At 38.2% G+C, this 22,730-nt stretch overlaps 1 protein-coding gene across 1 annotated transcript; it reads right to left on the bottom strand.

Annotated features, from left to right (window-relative positions):
- Positions 1 to 100: 100 nt before the first annotated feature.
- LOC310903552 (protein zyg-11 homolog B) lies at positions 101 to 21,905 on the bottom strand. The gene is made up of 14 exons (XM_083847009.1): positions 21,766 to 21,905; positions 16,202 to 16,367; positions 12,976 to 13,730; positions 10,604 to 10,744; positions 9,103 to 9,279; positions 7,500 to 7,564; positions 6,704 to 6,803; positions 6,566 to 6,616; positions 5,782 to 5,943; positions 5,626 to 5,673; positions 4,820 to 5,017; positions 4,678 to 4,730; positions 3,920 to 4,017; positions 101 to 1,782 (listed from the first exon to the last, which is right to left on the bottom strand). Exons 1-14 carry the CDS (start codon positions 21,766 to 21,768, stop codon positions 1,592 to 1,594), a joined length of 2,208 nt encoding a protein of 735 aa, XP_083703135.1. The 5' UTR covers positions 21,769 to 21,905; the 3' UTR covers positions 101 to 1,591.
- Between the last annotated feature and the right edge of the window lie 825 nt (positions 21,906 to 22,730).

The raw sequence follows: 22,730 nt of genomic DNA, 5'->3' as shown, positions 1-22,730 counted from the left end.
CCTTCATACAAACAGCAGTTACACAACATGACACTGGTAAAGGTACTGGATCAGTCCATTTTGAAATTGCTGAAAAACACAATAACTAGATTACTGAAGATTAGAGGTGATATTTTTATTTGAAGAATGAGAATTGGGGAGGGAGAGGAAGGGAAGGAGTTAAAAATAGTAAAATATGGTCATCCTGAAGAAGCCATCTCTCCTAGTAAGCTACCAAACGTAAGTTCTCTTTAAACTGCATCACCAATATATTTACAGAAGAGTCTAAGAATGTCAGTCAGTTGTCATGGAAATACGGACTGTAACCAGATAAACAGAAACAATGTTTGAAATAAAAGTGAATTTGAACCAACATGCAGTTTGCTTCCATCACTTGTATTTTATCAGGCATCCATATGCTGTGCAATACGTTTCATTCAACACATCATTTGAAACCCACAGGTAACCAAGAAAGAAGTGAGTTGTTACAATTAGCATCTTTATGTAAAATTTCACACTTCACAGAACAATGCAATTGACACAGGGTTTACATAGAACATTAGGCATTATTTTGCACTGTGATGACTTGGAAATATTATTCACTGCACAATACTGACAGAATATTTACAGAAAACAGAGCAATCATTAGTCTCTTATAAATAAGGTGACCAAATATCCTGGGCCTCCTAACTCAACATGCAATCCCCCTCGTGATGAGGACAGGTCAGTACTTTGCTCTTACGAGCCTTCTCTTTCCCTACCAGTCTTCCAAAAAGAAAAGAAAGATCCCACACACAACCAAAAGTAGTCAAACAACGGCAAAATCCCCTTCATGTTATCAAGTTTAAAATCTCAAGCTTAGCTCATTCTGTTAGAACTGTGGTTCCTATCAAATCTGTTTCTATTGCTTTATTTTAGTGAGTTTCCACTTTCCCTGATGCAGTGCTGATCTCAACCTTACTGAGAGCACAGAGGACTCAGGAGAGCTCAACTGCAAAAAGGCATCGTTCTAGCAGCAAGGAAAACAAAAGAACACAGCTTGCAGGCAAAAGGAAAAGGAAGCTGAAGTCCCCATTTGTGTTTAGAAGGATTATGAGACGATGGACATTTTGGTCGCCTTAGTTACAAGTCTCATTTGTAACTTGCATGCATGTACTTTTGTAATCTGTAGAAGTGTTGAATATCACAACCACACACAGCTCTATTCAAACACTGAACTGGTAACCAGTTTTATAAACAGCAATCATAGGGATGCAATAGCTTTCTGTCCCAGAAGTCACAAAACAAGATATTCCTAGGAGTCTTTTTTTTTAATTTTTTTTTTTCCTCCAGATGTGCATATTGATCTATTGATCTGTTCGAGTCCCATCTCTTTGTAGCCAGTAGTAACCCTACAGGTATGACCAGCTCAAGCAGTGACCCTTTACAAGTTGCATATGCGGTTGCCATTAAAGTTGACATTCACCAAAGGTTACCATACATGGTTCTGGGTACCACAATTATCGGCAAATCACTTTAATGGTGACCACTATATTACAAGTTACTCCAACTACACACACATCAGAAAGGATTATTACAGAGACAATACTTTACACTCTTATACCTGCAGCTTTCAGTTGGGTTTATTTTGTTGCTGTTTTCTACATGGAGGTGGTCTCCCGTGACGCATAATGTGTTTTTCCAAACTATCTAGGATGGCAATAGCAATCCTCTGGACGTGTGGATCAGTCTGGACGTTTTCCTTGATGTTGTATAAGTGCTGTAAGCCGCCTTCTTCAATTAACATGCTGCAGTACCTGGTAGCTGTAATAAGATAAAAAAGGTAATCCAAAAAAACGTATCTAGGGTGGGAGTAGCAGATATTGTAAACACTGATTCAAATCCACTTTCATCTCCTATGAGGCAGGCAGCATTTAAGACACTTCCTGAAGTCTTGTAGAGTAAATAAGAAACAGGCCCTTTGAAAACATTTTGCCAAATGCTACTTACATTGACTAGTATAGAAAATAGTTTAACTAGGATAAGTTGCTATGAGAGCCTTTTCAAGATAAAATTACACTTTTATTTCCATTTTTGTTACTGCTTTTAAGAAGTCTACATCAGTTGCAGTGTTATCACATGCAGAGATCAGCTATAAAAAGTCACAGCTGTAACGTAACACACAAGCTTCAGAAGCTGTCACAAAAAGGTCACAATGACTGTAATGGAGTCCACAGGGCATGACAGCAGATGTGCTTAACTACACCATTCACCTAAGTGATGCAACACCTGACCTGTTTAAATGCTGATAATAAACTTTTCACTGGGGATCACATTTGCTGTGGCGCTACTAACATTTTAGGTAAGTTAGCTCACTGAGGTGTGAAACAGCAAAAGGAGAAAAAAAAATTAATGCCATTAATTCCAGACCACTTTTCATTCCCACGTAAAAGAGGAGAGCAAAATAAAATGTATCTCCAATCCTGGATGAAATGTCATCGTGGTGCCAAGCTTAAGAATTTTCCCCATATAAATTTCATATTTCAGAATCAAATAATTTTTCCCTCAGCGTACATTATTACATTTGCTAACAAGCATTTAGTTTCTTTGCAACTTTCTCCAGAAGCTTCTGGCACCAATTGCCATCAGAACTAAACTTTAGGATATATATTCAGGATGTACATATATAAATATATCAGGGCTATACTTTTTTGATCTCAAATCGGGCATATGTCACCCAGTTATTCACAGCCTTTGCATTCTACAGTGCAGTTACTCACTGCCAGTACAAACCTCTGTGGCATGTTGAAAGCTCAGAGGTTAGGGCAGCACAAAATAAACGCTAAAAATAAATAGAACAAATAAGACTATACCGAGCTAACAGAGCTGAGGCACAAAGAGGGGAAGAAAGCTTGCTTTAATTTCATTAAGACAGGATTAAGGTGTCTTAATGAAAAACTGTTATTCAAAGTCTGATGACTAAAACAGCTTTGTCAGAACAGTCCTACTTCACCATAGGAAAAGTCCTTATGGGCCTCGGGACAGAGTACCCTAAGAACAACATCTCATTACAGTTCTGAGCTCTATAAAGAGCAGAAAAAACATATTTTATGTGCAGTTATATATCATGCCATGTTATCGCTTGGTCCTGAATAGATGCATTTTCACTGTAAAAACAGTGATTTATGGGACAGGGATAAACAAGCATAGAGATACTGCTGTCGGGAAGATTAAAACACTGGAACAGAAAATATTTTTAATACTGCAGAGGAAAGCTGCTTTATACATGGTAGAAGTTAATGAAAATATACATACTCATGTCATCTACATTTATATTTTTTTAAAAGTCATTAAAAAGTCAGGAAGGTTTGTCCAGCCTTACCCTTTAGGTATGCTCAGGGGACCAGGGGACTTATTTCCTTCCCCAATGCTTGTGCATTTCATCATGCACTACTACCAAAGCATTTTAAAAAGAAGATGCTGGTGTTCTCATTTTGCAGATGGGAAAAGCAGATTAAGAAATAGTCCTTCATGTAACAGCAAGTTATTGCAAAAAGGCGATTAGGGACTGGGATTACCTAAAACTTCTGTTCTCGTGGTAAGAGACAGCTACCTGCTGTAATCCTTGTTCTCGTTTAATTTGGAAGTAGTTTGTTGCCCATTACTAATATTGACATTTCTGCATAAAAATACCTGTGCAAGCTGCAAATGTAGTTAGTCTTCACATGTCTACATTCTGGAATTAATACTGTGCATTTAACAGTAAAATTCCATTAAATAAAATAGATTTATATAGCTTTTATAATTTTCTTTTCCTGCCCCATTTAGTAAAAGCCTCAGTGTAGTTTCTCCAAAGGATCAGGAATGAAAATAATAGGAATTCCTATTATTCCCACTTCATGCTAATGATTGATATGCTAGGAAATAACAATTTTAAGGGTAATTTTATCTTAATACATACGATTTTTGCTGCAGACGTGCTGCATGGCCCACACTGCCCATAACTGGACACCAGGTGTCATGAAACAGCCAAGTAGTGGAAAAAATGGATTAAAAGACCTATTTTTAAAAAAGAGAAAGAGAGAGAGCAGCATCTCAATCAGCATCTCACTTTGCTACCAGATATTACTTTTTCTTCACAGATCACATGTTGTCTACTCATTCACTGACAAATGTAACTGGGACAGACATTTGATAAACTGGAGTTTTAGATGTAAAAAGTGACTACCTTTTGATGTTTAAGACAATAACCAGCAAAAATATAGATAGCGGATACATGGTATGCTTTTACCATTGCATTTAGATGCCTCTTACACATTAAAAATAGGAGTAAACAGCGTAAATAATGATTAAATGGACAGTAATTATCTAGTTGTACTTTTTGGCCTCAAGTCCCTTTATCTAGGACAGACAGTGCTAACCCAGTGCATGCCAATATAATCTCAGTGGTTAATCTTTGTGTTTAAGACCTTTAGACGTGGATGCGAACATCTTTAATAGAAATGCAGGCAGAACAACATTACATTTATCTTTCACAGGAGTCCCTACCCTTCTTTGGTCAGAAAAGGAAAACCAGCATGCTGTGTATTTTGAGCTGATAGGCATTTTTCTGCTGGACAAAACCACATCTGGCTAGCAGCTCACTTTGCTTCAGAACAAGTTTTAAACTTAGTTCAATTCTACTGTATTTTCCAAACTCTAAATCAAGACAATAATTACCTGTAAGCCACCATCTCACACTCTGGAGTCGGCCAGTTCAAAATGGCAGAATGCTGCAAAATACAGAACAAAGAACTGTCAATGTTAAATACAAACATACAAAAATAGAAGAGCACGATAAACTGCACCGTCATTTCAGTACCAGCTGTTCGAGGAGAGAGGTCCTCTGGCTGCGACTTAATGTCCAGGCTTGCTCTCCTCGAGATATTAAATGAGCAATAATCCCTGCTGCAAAATAGCTGACTTCCACCTCCACGCTGTGCAATAATTTACTGATGTGGTCTATAAAGTCTTTCCACATTAATTCAGAATGGAGTTCTTTAACTTCTGCTATATTATTCTGGAGGGGAGGGAAACAGAGAGGGGAAGGAAAAAAAAAGAAAATATTATCAGGGAGATGAACATACGAATTTGAACTACATAGTGTATGTAAACACGTATAAACACCAGGATGAGATCTTCATATGTTCAGGTGACAGTCAGATACCAAAATGCTACTTCTGTTTTTAAAACTTTTCCAGTTTAATGCAGAAATTTGCCTTAGAATACAGAAGTTTTCTCCTAAGTAATTTTGGACCATTAACATGCAGATTACACTAACTTAAAGGCTACTTTTAACATTTCTCAAACACGGTCAATTTCAGTAAACTTCACCAGGTGCACAATTCTGAATTCCATTAATTTTCAATTAACTTTTGCATTTAGACATACATGAAGCCTCACTCACTGCCCCTTCATAAAAGCTTTTTGTTTAGTGTAATCATCAATTTCAATACAATCAGCTTTTGGAGAATTGACAAAACAGTCTGAAACAACGTCAATTGTGAATAATGAACACTCTCAAGATTAAATGAATGTAAAAACATTAGACAAATTTTCACATTAACATGGGGAAAAAAAAAGATCAAATTTTAACAATACAGATTTCAGACTTTTTGTTTATCTCACCAGAAGTCCAAGAACTTTCTGTTGGATGGATGATTCCGATGGAAAAGACTGTGGAAAAAAAGGAAGAAACTATATGTAACTGTTTATGCTTATTACTGAAACAATTTTAATTATAAACCTTGTCTGACAATCTGCAGGGAGAACTGTACTACTCACCTCTAAGACTCTCATGAAAAGTTCTAGTCCTTGATTTTCAATGAAGTGCCGACACGTTGTTGGAGATTCATCAGTGAGGTTCCAAAGTGCACTCAGTGTGAACTTGAGAGTAGTATCTACAAGATTCTGATTTGTTTTCTGCTTAACTATTTGTAAAAGTTGCTGGAAAAAACAAACAAACAAAATGAAATCCTAGTTATGATTGTATAATCAAAAAACATATTGGCTCCTCTGCTTGTTTCTGTGCAGACTTGGGTAATGCAAACTGCATTTATAAGCAGAATAAAGACCTAAACTATAAAGACACAAACTATACAAAATAAAATTGCTATTAAACCTTTTTTCCCCCCTTTTGAATATGATTGCATGCTTGAGTAATTCCTGTTTTCACCATAATTACATGTGTGATATGTATGTATGATTACTGATGGACACTGACAGCACTAACAATTTATTTCAAATATTCTTTTCAAGGATCTTTAGGCTTATAGAATGAATTTGAAGCCAAGAATTTATTGCTATTTTACTTCATATTAACTGTATCAAGTTTTCCCAGTTTGGCTTCTTTTCATCTATGCTATTATGTCTCATAACCATTGTGCCTGATATCATCTCTAGCAAATTCTCTAGCCTTTTCTGTTCCAAAGAACTTGCAGATGAATACAGGTTAATGTGTTCTTAGAATTCTATCTACTTATTTTTGTTTTATATCTTTAGGAATACTGTCAGCATGCATAGCTCAAGAGGATGGTATTTTTTACTGTCAAGAAAGTATTTGACTTACCCTAACAATGAAAAGCTCTGCACCAAGTTGGGCTGTTTGCTCTGTCGAAAGCTATAAATAAATAAAACCATCATCAACACTTTTTTTAAATATACTTTAGAAATACTATCTGATCATTTCAAAGTTTAAATTTTGTACCTTTGCAGCAAGAATGGAAATTATGGCTACAGCCATCCTTTGCATGTTTTGATCTTCATGATTACACAGCCACTGCATAACAAGTTTGGCTGCTTCAAATCTGAAAGTTAAACATAAGTTTTGTTTCCCCAAGTCTTGTAAGTCTTAACAAAAGAAAGATATACACAGAAGACACTTCAGATAGAAATGCATGCAAGACCAAAGAAACCAGAAGTGTGCCTTGTATCAAAAAGGTAGAAATACATCAGGAAATTACATGTATTGCATGAACCTCAGTCATCTTCAAGCTGTTTGCTTAGGATATCTTACTTCTAATTATACATCAAAGTGCACAGGAATTACTTCCAAAGAAGGAAGAAAAATTTGACACAATATTCTGAAACAGCAGACCAACATACTTTAAAGCCTTTGAGCAAAACATCCAAGTAGAAAAGTATCGGCAAAAAACAATCCCACAGTCCCCCAGAGAAATTCTGACTTCTGTTACACGATTAGTGGTAGACCTATGCAGGTGAAGCAAAAAATACCCGCATACCAGAGGTTTTTATTACAGACCTACAGTCAAAACTATTATGTATTACAGGCCCAAAATACCACAGGCCACACGAATTAACACATTAGAATGATTTAAACTGGGAAAACTGAGACCAGAAACAAACCCTGTGGTCATCAAGTCTCTAGAGCATCCATGACTTTCCAAAGACCAAGAAATCATAAACATACCTAAGTATTAAAAAAACAACAGAGAAAAATATCCTGCAATGCTACAGCTCATTTTAACTGACATAAAACTTGCCTGTTAAATGGCACATCCTGAAGGATTCTGTCACTGCACAGTGAAAGAAGACAATTCTTCTGCAGCTATAAGAAATGAAAAAGAATGATTACAGAGACACACATTTCAGAATACCTTCTTGCTATGAATCATTAAACATATTTCCACAAGCAAAATGATCATAACTAAAAAAAGAGTCAGTTTAACGGAAAAAAAGAACTTTAGGGTAAAATTATTCCTTCACCATGGGGCAAACACTCTCCTCACTGAGAAGATACCATAAAATTCTGTTTGGGCTTTGATTCTAATCTTTTGTCAAATAATAAGGAAGAAGTTTGATTTAAAGCTTTACAACCAACTTTTTACTCTTGATTAATATCTCATGTACAGGCTTGCTAAAGATGTCTCCTTCAAGTTAGGTCAGTAACAAATTAAAAGGCAGGCAAATATACCAATACAGACAGCAGACTGTATGACAACTTTGCACCTAAATAAATCTCTTTCCTCTTATATTTAAGTTTATGCACATACAAAATGAATTAAGCAGTTCTGAAAACACTACATTTTTCTTCAAACCTGTATCTCAAACAGAGAAGGAGGGCTAGCTGAATATTCAAGCCCCATTAAAGTTGAATGTGGAAGTAGGAATAAATAAATAAATAAAACACTACACACACACACACAAAAAAAAACAAAACACCACGATACTTTCAGACACTGACCAGAACATTTGGTAGGACATATATATAACTGTAGCTATAACTCTTGATATCTAAGGAAACCCTATGCAAGATACCAAATGAAGGCTCATTTACCTCCTATGATTTAACCTTAAAAATTGACGTTTTCAATACTGTGATTTTGGGCAAGTATCACTATGTCACTCAACACTGCCCAAACAGATGAGACTTTTCCTAGCGCTAGTAATATGGCATGCTATGTTATTGTTAACAGTAGCTGGATCAACGATAAAACTCTCAGACAACTCCAGCCACACTGCAGATCACTCAAAACCTTGCTTAGTAACTAGACACAATGGATTTCCACATTGACTCTTTGAAGGAAGTGTGATCCTTCAACACATCATCCGTTCTTTATTAAGCAAAAACCTTTAAATAATCTTAAGGAAATAATTTGTATCCACATATCCAAAGTTTGCCTGAAGAGATGTTTGTTTTTAAAATAGGACAGTATAACCACTGTGCATTTCTGCCTAATCCTGCCTGATAATGGTTTTGTTAGGGTAAAAATCATAGTTTTGCCAGATATCCAACATCACCTCTTGGTTTCCATTTTGCCACATGCAAGGAAACATTCACTCTTCTCAGCAAGATCGCCTCTAACGACGACCAACTCACCCAACAGTATTTTCTACTTTATTTGCAAGTTTAATTTCATGAAAGTCTTTTTGAGAAGCCACATTATGGTAACATTGATTCTATTAAGTACAGTCCTATAGGGCAGGAAGCACAAAAGGAAGTAATATTTACTTAAATCCTGCACAAATGGATCTATATGAGTACTTGCTTACAGCTGCTCTTGAGGTCATGAGATGTGGAGAAATCTCTCTTAAGATCCACAATACAGAGAAACCTACAGAAAATAAAGAAATTTCATCTTTTACCTGTTGATGATTTGGAAAATGTTCCATGGCCTTCAGAAGCAAGTGAGTGACATCAGCCAGAAGTCGCACAGGCATGCCCGCTGCTAAGTCTTGCTTGGTTAGGTTAAAGACACACGCACTTGCTGCTAACTGCACAGGCAAATTCAGGGGGTGATTTCTCATTCCAATAACCACAAGCTGAAATGCAAGAGTTTTACCCACATTACTTACATACACGTTTGTGCACATACCTCAAGAGCAATCCACTGTTGCTTCAGGCCACGACGATGACTAACTTCTGCCTCCTCTTTACTTAAATGAAAAAACTCATCTGGTATGATTTTAATTCTCAGAAAGAACATTTCCTTCTGCTCAATGACTGAAAGCTGACAACTTCTATTTCTCCAAGTCCTTTTGCACTGTCTGCAGCAGCCCCTCAGAGGAGATCATAGAATTGCAGAATCATCTAGGTTGGAAAAGACCTTCGAGATCACCAAGTCCAACCATCAACCTGACCTACCAAGTCCCATCACTAAACCACGTCCCTTAGTGCCACGTCCACACCTCTCTTAAATACCTCCAGGGATGGGGGTATTCCCACCACTTCTCTTGGCAGCCCATTCCAATGCTTAACCAACCTCTCTGTGAAGAAAGTCTTCCTCATATCCAGCCTAAACCTCCCCTGATGGAACTTGAGAGCATTTCCTCATGTTCTATCACTTGCCACCTGAAAAAAAAGAGACTGACACCCTCCTCACTGCATCCTCCCTTCAGGTAATTGTAGAAAATGATGAGGTCTCCCCACAGCCTCCTCTTCTCCAGACAATCCCAATTCCCTCAGCTACTTCTTCTAAGTCTTTGTCTTCTAGTCCATTCACAAGCTTTGTTGCTCTTTTCTGCACACACTCGAGCAACTCAACACCATTCTTGTAGTGAGGGGCCCAAAACTTAACACAATATTCAATGTTATTCTAGCAACATAAAGCCAATTCCTAGAATGGGTTTCTAAGGAAGTTTCAGGAATTGCCACTAGTTAGAGCCCAATGTATGACTCTAACAATTATTTGTTCATTTGTTCATGCTACCAAACTGGAAGATGGCAGTGGTGAGAAATATCCCTTCCCTATTATTGTTCTTTTGTACGTACCAGCAGAAGGCATGGTTGTACATGGGGAATAAAACCAGACAAACCTTTGATTTGACCCAAGATAGATATGTTCTAAAGACCTAATTCAGCACCTGAAGAAAACTTCAAATCATTCAAAACTACTAATGATGCTAATAAATTTAGACACTAAATTAGTGCAAATCAATTTTAGGTAACATAAAACACTATTAGGGCATCACCTCCATCATTAACTCATTGTTAATTTTTATCCATCATTAAAAATTTTAGCCTTAAAAATCACAACGGAAGTGTAAAAGTTTAAAAATAATTTTTAACAGGGTTTTGGGGATGGCCTCTTTACAATCAGTTCAGGAAACAATGCAAGACCTTCTCATCAAGACTATATTATTTTACCTTTAAAATTTCAGGCTTTGTTTTTTCCATCACATGTGTCAAGCTGAATAAATGAAAGAGTGCTTCTCTCACAAAGAAGGCCCGTTCACTGTAACGCTTCAGTGCTTCAGAAATCTGAGTCTCATTTGCTTCTCCTGACACCTACAAACAGAGGAATCATCTTTAGTTCAAGATATCATCATTTACTTTAAGAATTTTGTTCACAAAATTGCAAAGCCGCAGTTTCAAAAGTGCTGATGTTTCAGCCAAAGCCTTGAGTAAGCAAATGATTACATTATCTGCCCATATTAATCCAGAACTATGTGATCTTCAAACATTCTTTGTAAAGGATCCCCTTTATAAGACAGAATTAGGTTTCAGACACCACTATAAGCACATCCATATGAAACCACTAAGTAAAAGTAGCACTTTGTGACTAACAAAAACTGCTTATGAAACAGCAAATGCCTAAAAGTAGTATATGAAACTGAATGCTCTGTCAAATAAACTGACAAACATATTTTGGCTGATATCTTTCGCTCAGGGTTCTAGCTCTGCCAATAAAAAATATTTCCATTTTTTGTCTACATCAGGTTTCCTATAAGCTAGATCTGTAGCAATACCTTTCTAGCACTGTATTAAAGAACTAACTCATATGCACTGCAAAAGAAAACATTCTTTAAAAGTTTTAACATGGATTTAAAGTCTGCTAACACTAAACTAATTTAGGTGAATAGTGCATTAGAAGCTACTGACTGTTGACTAATATAAGCTTAAGTTTAGAATACTAAATCAGCAACTAGCTGAAAATTTTTCCACCTCTCAACCTACTGCATCTTCCATTTTACTGTATTTAACCTACTTTGTATCTGCATGTTGTGTAACCGTAGGCTTGTTCCTCAGTCCTACTACTTTTAGAATCATTGCTGCAAACACTGTTTTTTGGTTTTAATTCTCAGGGAAGCACACGGAACTTGTTCTACCTAATTTGTCACGTAAGGGAAAGCAAACGTTCACAGATGAAAGTGTCACTTTTCATGCATCTTGTATCATATGGAACCAAATTTTTCATAACTTGCTAGACCAGGAAGATATTACAGCCTTGAGAGAAGTGATACCATCTCGGACTTTGGTTTATGCTCTCTACCAACTAGAGCAGGGCAATCATATTTACTGACACGTTCTGCAGCCAGTTATATGCTACATGAAGAATTCCACTCAGCTTCATGGTTTCAACTACAATGTTTGTCTCGTGTTTAATCTCTCAAGAACTTTCTATAGCCAAATGATATAGGACTGCTGTAAAGATAACAATATTTTACTTTGACTGACTCCACAAGGGTTGTGTCCTGACTGTTCTTTAGTAGTATCGAGACTAAACAGACGAATAGTTCAGTACAGTCACTAATGAATTCCAGGTCACAAAGTAAAAAAGAAGAAAAAAAGACTGTACCTTTTCATAGCACAGTCATAGCATGTATTCTATACAGCTAATGCCTATTTCTAAGGATTATATTGAATTATTTAATACCAAATTTGAGGTTTCATTTCTTGATGCCATACACCGATCACGTCAAATGGGAACTTGCTTTCTCCAACAAATCTTTCAGCATTCATACACACTGCTGTCAGCTGTGACAACCAGGTACTCAGGAGACTTGGCCATTAACAATTGTCAAAAGTTCCAGGTAAAAATTATTATTAAAAAATTGTCATTGCTGTGTTATCTAATTTGCATATAACAAGGGCATTCTAACTTTTTTTAACTGAATTGCAAAACTCAACTTGCTTAGGAGACATATGGCCACATTATGCAAACTCTTCCTCGTTCCCTCTGCAGTTCCCTTTCGCGACCTCCATAAGACCTTTCAAGACCTTCAAAAGACCTTTCAAGGTAGGCAGAAATATTGTAATCAGGAAATAGAAGAGGTGATGGAACACAACAGCAGCTCAGTTATTAAGTTTTATTGTATCTGCTGTGTTAATCATGAACTGCTCAAAGTTTATGCAAATTGTAACTCTCCCTCTTACATATTGCTGCCTTATGCTAGACACTGGGCTGGAAACCCAAGAATATTATTCCAGTAAATGACTTGACTAGACCTAGTTCAGCTGTCTTAGATCTAGTAGGTTAAATCAGGACTCGATGCTCACTAAAATGGCACAGAAAATAGATGTTGTGTTTTTTTTTTTACAATAGTATTATTTAAATCTAGCAGTTTCTGTTCCAGAATTAAGTAGGAATTGGACATGAAGTCACTAATTACAACTCACAGTTAAAATACTAACTTACAGCCTCCTTCTGAAACACCTACATATATTTATTACAAATAATTAGTTCTATTTTTCCTGAACATTCTAATTTTTCAGCAAAATTAATTCTCCCACTTAACCTTTAGATTTCCTTCTCCTGTTAGGAATTCTGAGTAGCCGGCATCAGTAGCTAGCAGTCCTACAAACTGCATTGTTGGCCGTTGCTGGATAAATGCTTCTACTGCCTTATCTGTAACATGCTTCCTTCCAGAAATGTCCAGAGACACGAGGTTAGGCAAGATATCTTTCTGTTCCAGCAAACGAAGTGCTATGTCTGATGTGAACTGTTTGTCATCTGAAATATCAAGGTGATTCAGATATTTTAGTTCTCTTATAACATCCAGAATCTGCGTTGTGGTCATTTTCAAGCATTTCAGGTGGTGCATGGTCAAAGATTTCAGTCGGTCTTTGCAGGTGAGGAGTGCTGTTATGTCAGTAACAGAGGTGTTGGATATATCCAGACTTTCTAACCTAGGGAGTGATGCAACATCTGCCAAGTCCTCATTGTAGAACAGAACATTGGTAATACTTAATGCACGAAGCCCAGACAGTTGACTGAAGCACCTCTCGTATGGGTCTTCCAAAGAAAGAGTTAGTGAGTTCAGCACAAGGCATTGAAGGTTTTGTTGGATCCATTTATTGCTGCCAAGTCCGCTTATAATGTCCGTGATTGTTATATCTGCATTCACCCCAGTAGCATCAAGTTCTACTAGCTTGTGATGGCAGAACGCTTTCCGGAAAGCCACGGCAGAGATTTTGGCTTTGCGGATACAAGCTCGTTTCAAACGCATTTGGTTGCCTCGGAAGACGCCCACAGTTCCATCATTCAGAAGCCCTGTTGGAAAACAGCATTAGTGTTTGCTTCTAGCATCATACACCACTATTAAGAGCCCAAAGAGAAACAAGTAAGAAGTGTTAACAGAGATTAATTGCAAAATAGGATATTCTCGGATCACTATGCTGCTGAATTTTTTATTTGAGCTTCTGCTTTTGCGATTATGATCTCACTTTTGGATAATCTCAGGTCAAAGAATAGGACAGCTAAATTAAGACGTACTGGATACACAATGCACGTTTCGGTCAGAAGACAGAACACACAACAAAATAAAACGTAGCAATAATTTGAAAACATTCAGTCTACAGCCTGCATTTTCTGAATTTTCTCACTGGAACTGGTTAGAAACGTGCTAAAAACTAAATTTAAAATTTTCTTGAAGTTTTTCTTCCCTGGTCACAGTTCTGTTAACCTCAACATAGTGCCAGCAGTTAATGATCCACTTCCATCTTGCTTTAACTCAACTGAATACTATAGCATTCGACTGAATTTATAGGTAGGATCAATACACTATACTAAGCTGATTAAGTTATTTTATATGTCCTTCATGAAGAAGGTAGGAGTGTTGCTCAGAAACAAGCTAAATGTGAGAAAGAAACCTAGAAAGTGTTTCAAAGAGGAGAAACAGGAGGACAAGAGTGGGAAGGAGAGAAAGACAGCAGTGAAAAAAGGAAATACAATAGCCTCGTTTGAGATTATTATCTTCTGCTCTGTAGCAAGATGACTGCGTAAGTAGTCTTTTCCTGCAGCATACTGACAAAACACTAACTGAAAAATTTAGTTCCATGCACAGGATTATCTGAAATACATCAGAAACACCAAGATATCTTATTTTTGTCTCATCAATAGAGTGATTACTAATTTATAAAAAGCCCTGAGAGAAGGGTATGGGTACACAAGCATACACACAGAAGAAGTAGGAAGTACACGTCCTTCTAATTTTGCTCCAGAGGGTTATAAATGCCAATGTCCCCGGTTTGCATCTTCAGGCACAATGAAGATTGTAAAGACATTGAGAACACAATATATTTGAATAAAAGCATCATTGCCACTACAGTCTGTCTAGATTTAAGTCATGAGCTAGTAATTGCCTCTGTGATGAAGTTAAATTAATATTAAGATTTGCAGACCTTTCTAAAGAACATTTCAGACCAGGTAACATGTATCTTTTGTAGAGAAAGCGAACATATAATATGAGACAATTGGTACTCAGGAAAAAAAATAAAGTGCAATAAATAAATATAATTTGGTTCAAATATAACGAAATTACTTATCAAATATAACTAAATTACTTAGTAATTTTTGCTAATCTTTTTAATTACGGATCAAGTCAGGCTCTCCCACTGACCTACCTTTGCCACACACCATTTATCTAGAATCCACTTTTTTTTTTTCTTTTTTCTTTGACTTCCTGCACTCTGACACAGTGTTTGTGACGTTTCTGTGTCTGAAACTGCCCTCGTCACTGCTAGTACTGGTAATACATTTCTGTTCCTTGAATCCGATTTCTTGGGACTACTCTAAATAACTACTTATCAGAAAGTAATGCATGCTGAAGATGGAGAGGTTTGGGGAGTTGCATGTTTTGTTTTGTTGTTTTGTTTTTTTTTAGGACTATCTCTTCTGTTACACTCAGCTGGCAACAGCTGGAGGGAACTACAACACCAGTATCTGGACAAAGGCAGCCAGCCACATCTGCACCTACAGGATAGGGCTCTTGGTGTGTTTAAAGCAATTTTTCCAGTGTCACGTCTCATCTCTAAAGTCTGCAGAAATCGGTCTCCTGGCTCTTCTGTAGGATATTCTATACATTCACTGTCCTCATGCCAAGAAGCTTTTAATGACACATACTTAACATTTTCCTTTGTCATGCTTAAAAGTAAGCAAACAAGATGGCAGGTCTCTCTTCAAAAGCCTGACAAAACATACTAGGCCTGTAGTAACACATAAGAACACCACAAGGTGCTTTTCATACCTTTTATGCTAGTCTTGAAACTGACTGCCTTTTAGCAAAGAATTCCACTGCAAGAAAAGTACTAAAAGCAATGAAAAACTATTTTAATGAAAAATCAGAAGATTATTGCATAGTTTAATTGTATGGACACATAGTAAAGAAAACGTAATTCAGTTAATTGGTCTGCAGGAGATACTGAAATATGTGAGCACTGCTAGAAGTAGAATTAAATCTTTTAAAAAGTTATTGAAAGGTCTGTTAAAGAATGCTCACTTAAAAGAATATTTAATTAAAATCATAAACATGGGACAAAGAACTTTTGATTCAGAACTATCTATCCAGCAACATCCAGCTGAACCTGTGGCAAAACCAAAATAACAGAAATTCTCTATTCAGAGATTAAGGAACACATTTTAAATAGCTCCAACATCAGACTCTACTAGAAAACACACCCTAGCTGCAGTGCCACATTCCAGTAAAATATTTTCCACCGATGACCCACAAATAATTGTTTTACCATGAAATGCCATCGTCTGCAGCAATCGATCAGCCACTTCTTGAGGAAACATTCCTGGCTCCTGCAGGCACAGTGTTCCATCTTGCCTTTCTGTGCAGAACTTCTCTAGGTTAGCAGTAAGGAAATTCAAACAGATGTCAAGCAAAGAATAGGGAGAAGCTTCCTCCTGTCGTATGCAAAACACAATGAAACAAAGGCGATTTAGTCAAATCATTTTGCTGTCTATGTCTCCAACATTCCTCTACAACGTTATTTTTGGTTAAATCATTTTTTGTTAGTCTGACTCACATTTGAACGGGCAAATATTATACACGAGATGCTCTCCTTAGAACCGCAGTAAACTTGTGAGTTGGGTCACACAACACAAGACCTGCCAAACTGGGGGGCAGCCTCCTCCCACGGTCACCCCGAGAGCCACAGCCAGTCTGTCTGCTGTACGTAAATCCTGCATGCGTTCACTGGGCAATAAAAGTATTTTCCCAATTTCTGATGACAGAATTTGAATTTATGACATTTGCTGGTAATTAATCGATCAAGACAGACTGAAAGAACTATTGTTTTAATCAAAGATTACTTCTTGATATAATTGCTTTTAATCTTCCATTTAAATCTACCCACACTAGAAGTCTACCACAAACTTACATTAGGAATGTAGATAAATCTCATGTATGGTTAGGAGCAATTTCTGATACTGAAAAGTGCAGCTAAAGCTTCGGATCAAAAAAAAAAGAAAACTCAAAGATCCAAATTTTGTGCTGCAATGAAATAACAATTATTGCAGTATTCTTTCTGATAAAAGATACCATTTTCCACCCCTTTTTATGATAAGGACCTGGAAATTATCTATAGAGAACATTGGGCACAATGGGGACAAGGCAGAATATAAACTTCACATTTTCCTTCAGAGAGAGATTGCATATTGACACATGAAAATCTCAACTTTTTTTTTTGGTCGGTTGGTTTGGTTGTTTGGTTTTTTTTATTTATTTATTATTATTATTATTTTTTATTCAGCGCCTAATAATAGCTTACTGTTTTCAGTCTCCCAGATTAATCAACATAAAGAATGACTCGCAGCCCTGTGAATCATCCGCAGCGCTACACAAAAGAAGGCTGAGTGACTGGTACATACTCCCCCGGATAATTTTGAAAATAACAGCATCAACTCTTGCCACATCTCATCTGTAGGAAGAATTGTAGCTTGCCTTTTATACTGAAAGTTCTGGATAATTTCACCTTTCTTTGCTAGTTCATTTAACTTCTCTTCTGTTGCTTCACTTGCCTAATATTCTCATAGCAAAAGTAGAGAAATAGATAAAAGGTTATGTAGAAGAAATATAAAGAAAATGACAGAAATACATCTTCTAAAATAAGGTGCACCTATTTAGGGTAGGGCTGGAATGGAGCTTATCTTTAATGAATCGTGAACTGCCAACAAAGAGAGACTGCAGTTTAATAGCTCCTGAAGACTTAAGTACAGGTTTGGGAACTAAAAACTCCAAATTATTCAAATACAAGCTCTTTCTGCAGCTTTTGACATGCAACTTCCACCCCTTTGACTTGATTTCACTAAGTGCTTAAATTCTGCTCAACTTGATTGTTAAATATTATTGTTGAAGAAACAGGAGTTATTTTGTGATGTGACTTGCTCCCTTTACCAGAAAACAGCAATTTTGGCTGCCTCCCACCATAAACTGATATGAAGAGGAGGGACAGAATTTGGAGTTGTTAACATCTTTTGTTTCTTTACAACGTGCAATAATGCCTGAAATGCTTCTAGAGAGAAAAAAAATGGTTATTTTAAAATAATATATTTTTTTTAAGGAATAGAGAAAGTATTTTTTCTAAGCTGAAATTAATACACATGGCAAGGACTTATAAGACAGCTGCCGATTCAAACAAAAATCAGAATCCTTATTCAAAAGCATATGAAAATTATTCTCACTTAAGCAAAGACAGCCTCGTCTCTCATTAGCTCTTGTGCTTCTAATCTGATGCTTAAACATGACAAAAACCAGAATACAGGCTCTGTTCATTCCTTCTGGCACTGTTGCATAATTTCTGCCAGAAAAGCTAAAACACTTCCATATATCAGTGAGCAAACTCCGATGAGAATTTTTAGCCATGCAGATAGGCTGCTAGCATATGACTCAGAGAGCTATTTTTTCAGCCTATACCTCTAGCTAGCCAATCTAACCTGGAGATATTGTTTATTTTTTTTGTAATAAAATAATCACTTTAGAAGTTCATGCAGGACTCCCCTCTAGCTATAAAGGGCCAAAATCCACAAGCAGGGATCAGTCACACTTGGAACAGCAGAGTACCACTTCTATCGACCTCACTTATACCAGCTGCAGGAGACGTTTGTAACACTTCTTCAACATGTTGCAAAAGACTTACCAAACACACCTAGCAAAGGCTCTGGAGGTAACCTGGACAGTCAGGGGAAACATTTTTTACCTGCATCTAATAATATCCCTTGACAAGCACCATAAAAGTAATTTCCTAGGTTGTCTGCTACTGAAGTAGAATAGCTTGAATGCAACCTGCAAACCTTTCCGTGAGCAAGTGGCACTCCTTTTCTTAACTTCTTACTTTGAGAGAATATTGCCCAGTTAAGGAGCTCATAATAAAAGCCTGCAGTTGTATTTGAACACCTACAGGAGTACGATTTCAGTGTTTCCCTTCTTTACTTATGCTTTTGAATGTCAGCTTGAAAACAAAGCTGGCAGTTGTTTTTCAGTTCATTTCACTTTCTGGTTATTTCAATTTCAAATACTTCAATTGAATGCTGTAAATATGTGTCAACTACAGCTCAAGATTACTGTATTTCGTAAGGATCATTCAGAACCATTTCAGTAGAACTTTTACTGTCTAGATTTGACATTTTCAAGGCCATCTTAACCATCTGATGTTCCCACATACATAACGGTTTCTTTCATTCCATCAGACTAACTCGAGTGACCAGACTAAAGTCTCCAAAAGACAGGATTATGTGTTATATGACACAAGGCTGGGTGCCTTCATTCCTTTTACTAATATATGTTTTAGCTAATGTGACACATCTAAAGTCAACTAGCTTATGGAATAGTACCGGTAATGGAATAGTTGGGGATGGGATTTTTAATGCTTTTTTCTTTAAAATTTCTTTTAAAATCTTCCAAAAAAAAAAAAAAAGAAGATAACTTTGTAAGTGCTTAATAAAACCAAGGCAAACAAACAAACAAAGAGGCGGGGGGAAGGAGAGTAAAGCACATGGCCATTGGCATCTAGCAGTAATCCAATACACTAGCAGACTGAAATGCAATCCCACCCTTAATATGGCATTACCTAGTTCAGCTTATAGTGTACGTCACTAGTACAGTTGGAAAGGTTCTCACAAATAACACAATTCTTCATACTTTCTTTTAAAAACTCTTTGTATTGACATTAACTATTGCCAGACTATATCTACCTCTATATTTCAAAATGCAGTTACGAAGGAAAAGAAGAGCTTAAAGGGACATATTGAAGTACCTAGAATAAATTAGAGAATCTTAAGCCCAACTTTATGCCTAGATTAATTGAGTAGGAGTACCCAGACAAAATCCTGTTCTTTCAGAAGAGCATCATCATGCAACCACCTGCTTATACAACAGTAACAAAAAAGAGACAGATTTAACTGATGTTTCCCATCAGTAATTGCAATCTAACTTTGCAGGAAAACTAAATCCCACTGCTGTGTGGGCCTTTTTCACTATAGGCATTGTGATGATCCTACCAACTCCAGCCTGAAAGATCCAGTTCTTTCTAGCTTTGTGTCTCAGTCATTAAAAATCAAATCTTCCCCCCAGCCCCCCAGGTAGCTTTTGATCAGTTTCCCCTCAGTAAACCCGTATAAAGCCTTGGAAGACAGACTACAATTTCAGCTGCAGGAGAACTATTTCTAAGTCTCCAATTTTTGCACCCAATTACTGACTCAGTATGACAAGACTCCAGTGCAAGAGGTCACTGTATGCTCTGCCAGGCCCATCTGCTTTTCTTCCCTGAAAGCTCAAGGAAGGAGACGGGGGTACAGGATAAGGTGCTTTTTCAAATAGCGGCAATTATTTCTCTCAAGAAGTTAGCAGGACAATAAATGGTAGCAGAGCCTTGGTTTTTAGCCCTAAAGATTTACTTTCTTAAAATGAACATGCCTAAAATGACCAAGAAATACTAGCAGCTCAATAACATTCCTCAGAATTCTCCTGAGCACTAATAAGGGCGGTGAAAAATAAACAGATGGTTCAGTGATTTATGCTACGAAAAATGCTCGAGGATTATCCTACTTAAATTAACAGAATGAAACAAAATTAGGCAATTTATTAACCAGACTCACCGAATGATTATGCACAAAACTCAAATTTATTATTTTCATTAATTATTCTGGCACAAGTGGGATCATACTGATTAAAGTTGCTAGCGATACAAAGTTGGCAGAGGCCACAAGGCATCTAAAATTAAATAGTGTCACATTAAAGCTACATAATAAGACCATGTACTCGAAAACTAATATAAAGAACTTCCGATACGAGTTCATCAATTAGAAATGACTGGAGAGAACCTGAAGGGTTCGCTTAACCACAAGGAAACACAGGCAGCCAAAGAAGGTATCAGGAGAAGCATCAAGCAAAAATACGGAACTGTTATGCCATTTTCAAGGCACTAGCAGATCTCGTGGGGCCATTTATGTTAAGAGATATCTACACCACCTCAGTTTGAACCTAACAGCTACCAGAATATGCTGGGGGGGAAAAAGCATGTTGGGAGGAGGAGGCAAAACCAGCTTATTAGCCTCACAGATCAAAAGGTGAGAGAAGATATGAACGCTGCCTAGAAATGTGGCATAGGAAGGAACAAAGGTATGAAGGTGATGCACAATGCCGGCACGACAACAAAGGTGCATAGAGTCGCCATGAATCAGAGTTTTGCCACAGGTTTAAATGTCGGCACCCAGCTCCCAAAGAACCAAACTCGCAGTCCTCTGAAGACAACAACAGGCACGGGGGTACCTACTTTTAAAATAAAGATCAAAAGCTTACTTAGGCGACTAAGTTATGCTTTTATTAACTACGGTCTATTAGACAGCCCAGGAGGTTCCTGGTGGTGTTTCAAAAGCAAATATGCACACTCATCTCCCGAGCCGGCAGCAGCACCACGCACGGCCTGCCTGTAACAGAGGGGCTGCCTTCTCCCTCCGCCAGCTGCAGCAGAGCCGTACCGGGCCGAGCCGGGCCGGGCCGGGCCGGGCCGGGCCGTGCCCGAGCTCTGGGGCCGGCCGCGGGTGCCCCTGTCACGGCCGCTGCCGGCGGCGCCCCTCAGCGGCGGGGCGGGACGGGGGCTGCAGGCGCTCGCGCTCAGGGTCTCGCGCCCGCTCCGGCCAACGGCCGCGGCCGCCTGAGGGAGCCGGGCGGCCATACCGGCCCCTCGCCCGCTGCCCCAGCACCTCAGCACCCCGCCGCCGGCAGCCAGCACCCCGGGGCAACCCACCTGCCCCGCCGAGGGACGGCGGCCCCCTTCCCCTCCCCTCAGCGCCCCTCACTCACCATCGCGGCGCTGGGTGCCGGAGGCGAGCGCCCAGCCAGCCAGGTACCGCAGCTTGCGGCTGCCTCTTTTTTTTTTTTTTCTTCCCTTTCCACCCCCCTCCCGGTGCTTGCTCCCCCCCCGACCTGGAAGTGAATGCAGCGCCGGGCCCGCCTCCCTTAAAGCAGCCGCGGCGGGCAGAGGACAGCCAGCCCTGCTCTGCGAACGGCAGGGCCAGCGCCGGGGGCTGTAACTCGCCAAAAAGCGCTGGCCCGGCCTGCCTGACCCTCCCCTGGGCTCGTTTTGGGAGGACAAAGCAGGTCCGGAGCTCAGCCTCACCTCCATGCTTTTGCACAAAGATCAGCCTCTTGCAATTCAATGTTTCCTGCCCCAAATTGTGTCTGGGTAATATGAATAGCGAGCTGCTCCCGTACAATAGGTCTTGCTTTCTGCTTCGAAGTTGGAGAGGAGCTTTGCTATCAGCTTTTGTACAAAATAATGTCGGCTTTCAGATACAGTAACAGCGATGAAGACCTCTTTCCCAACAAATATTACTGTATTTACACTTGGTGAAGAGAACACAGTTATTTTTTGTTTCAGAATACACAGTGATACAATTGCTCTGTCCAGTTAAAATGGAATTACAAAAAGTTTACTGTTACATCTTTTAAGCAAAACAGCACACACATCAACATTAAGGAGAAATTACTAATATAATTTACATTTGTAATTAAAAGATGACAAAATATTTTGCAACCATCAAATAATTTTATCCGTTAAAGGACTACACAGCAAAGGTCAGTTTTAGGCACAATTCTTTAGTCTGGGATTTTGACAAATTCGCTCAATCACTTCAACCTGAGTATCACTGTATGTCTTTACCTTCTTTTTGTCATTCCATCTGAATTTATGATAGGAACTGTTTTTCTTTTCCTCTCTGGGCTCAGTGAAAACTTTGAAGTCACAGAACAGATTCCCCGCTCAGTGT

Source organism: Anser anser (assembly GCF_964211835.1).
Source record: "Anser anser genome assembly, chromosome: 8".
NCBI classification, from domain to species: Eukaryota; Metazoa; Chordata; class Aves; order Anseriformes; family Anatidae; genus Anser; species Anser anser.
Note: the sequence above shows the minus strand (reverse complement) of the source record. Positions and strands in the feature narration are given on the sequence as shown.

What these genes read in the sequence shown, in the direction of transcription:
- LOC310903552 (XM_083847009.1), bottom strand. An exon ending in CAGGAGAAGGAAATCTAAAG is followed by an intron (nt 10,745 to 12,975) that starts GTTAAGTGGGAG and finishes CTCTGTTTGTAG; the next exon opens with GTGTCAGGAGAAGCAAATGA. An exon ending in CAGAGCTTTTCATTGTTAGG is followed by an intron (nt 5,944 to 6,565) that starts GTAAGTCAAATA and finishes TGTTTTTTCCAG; the next exon opens with CAACTTTTACAAATAGTTAA.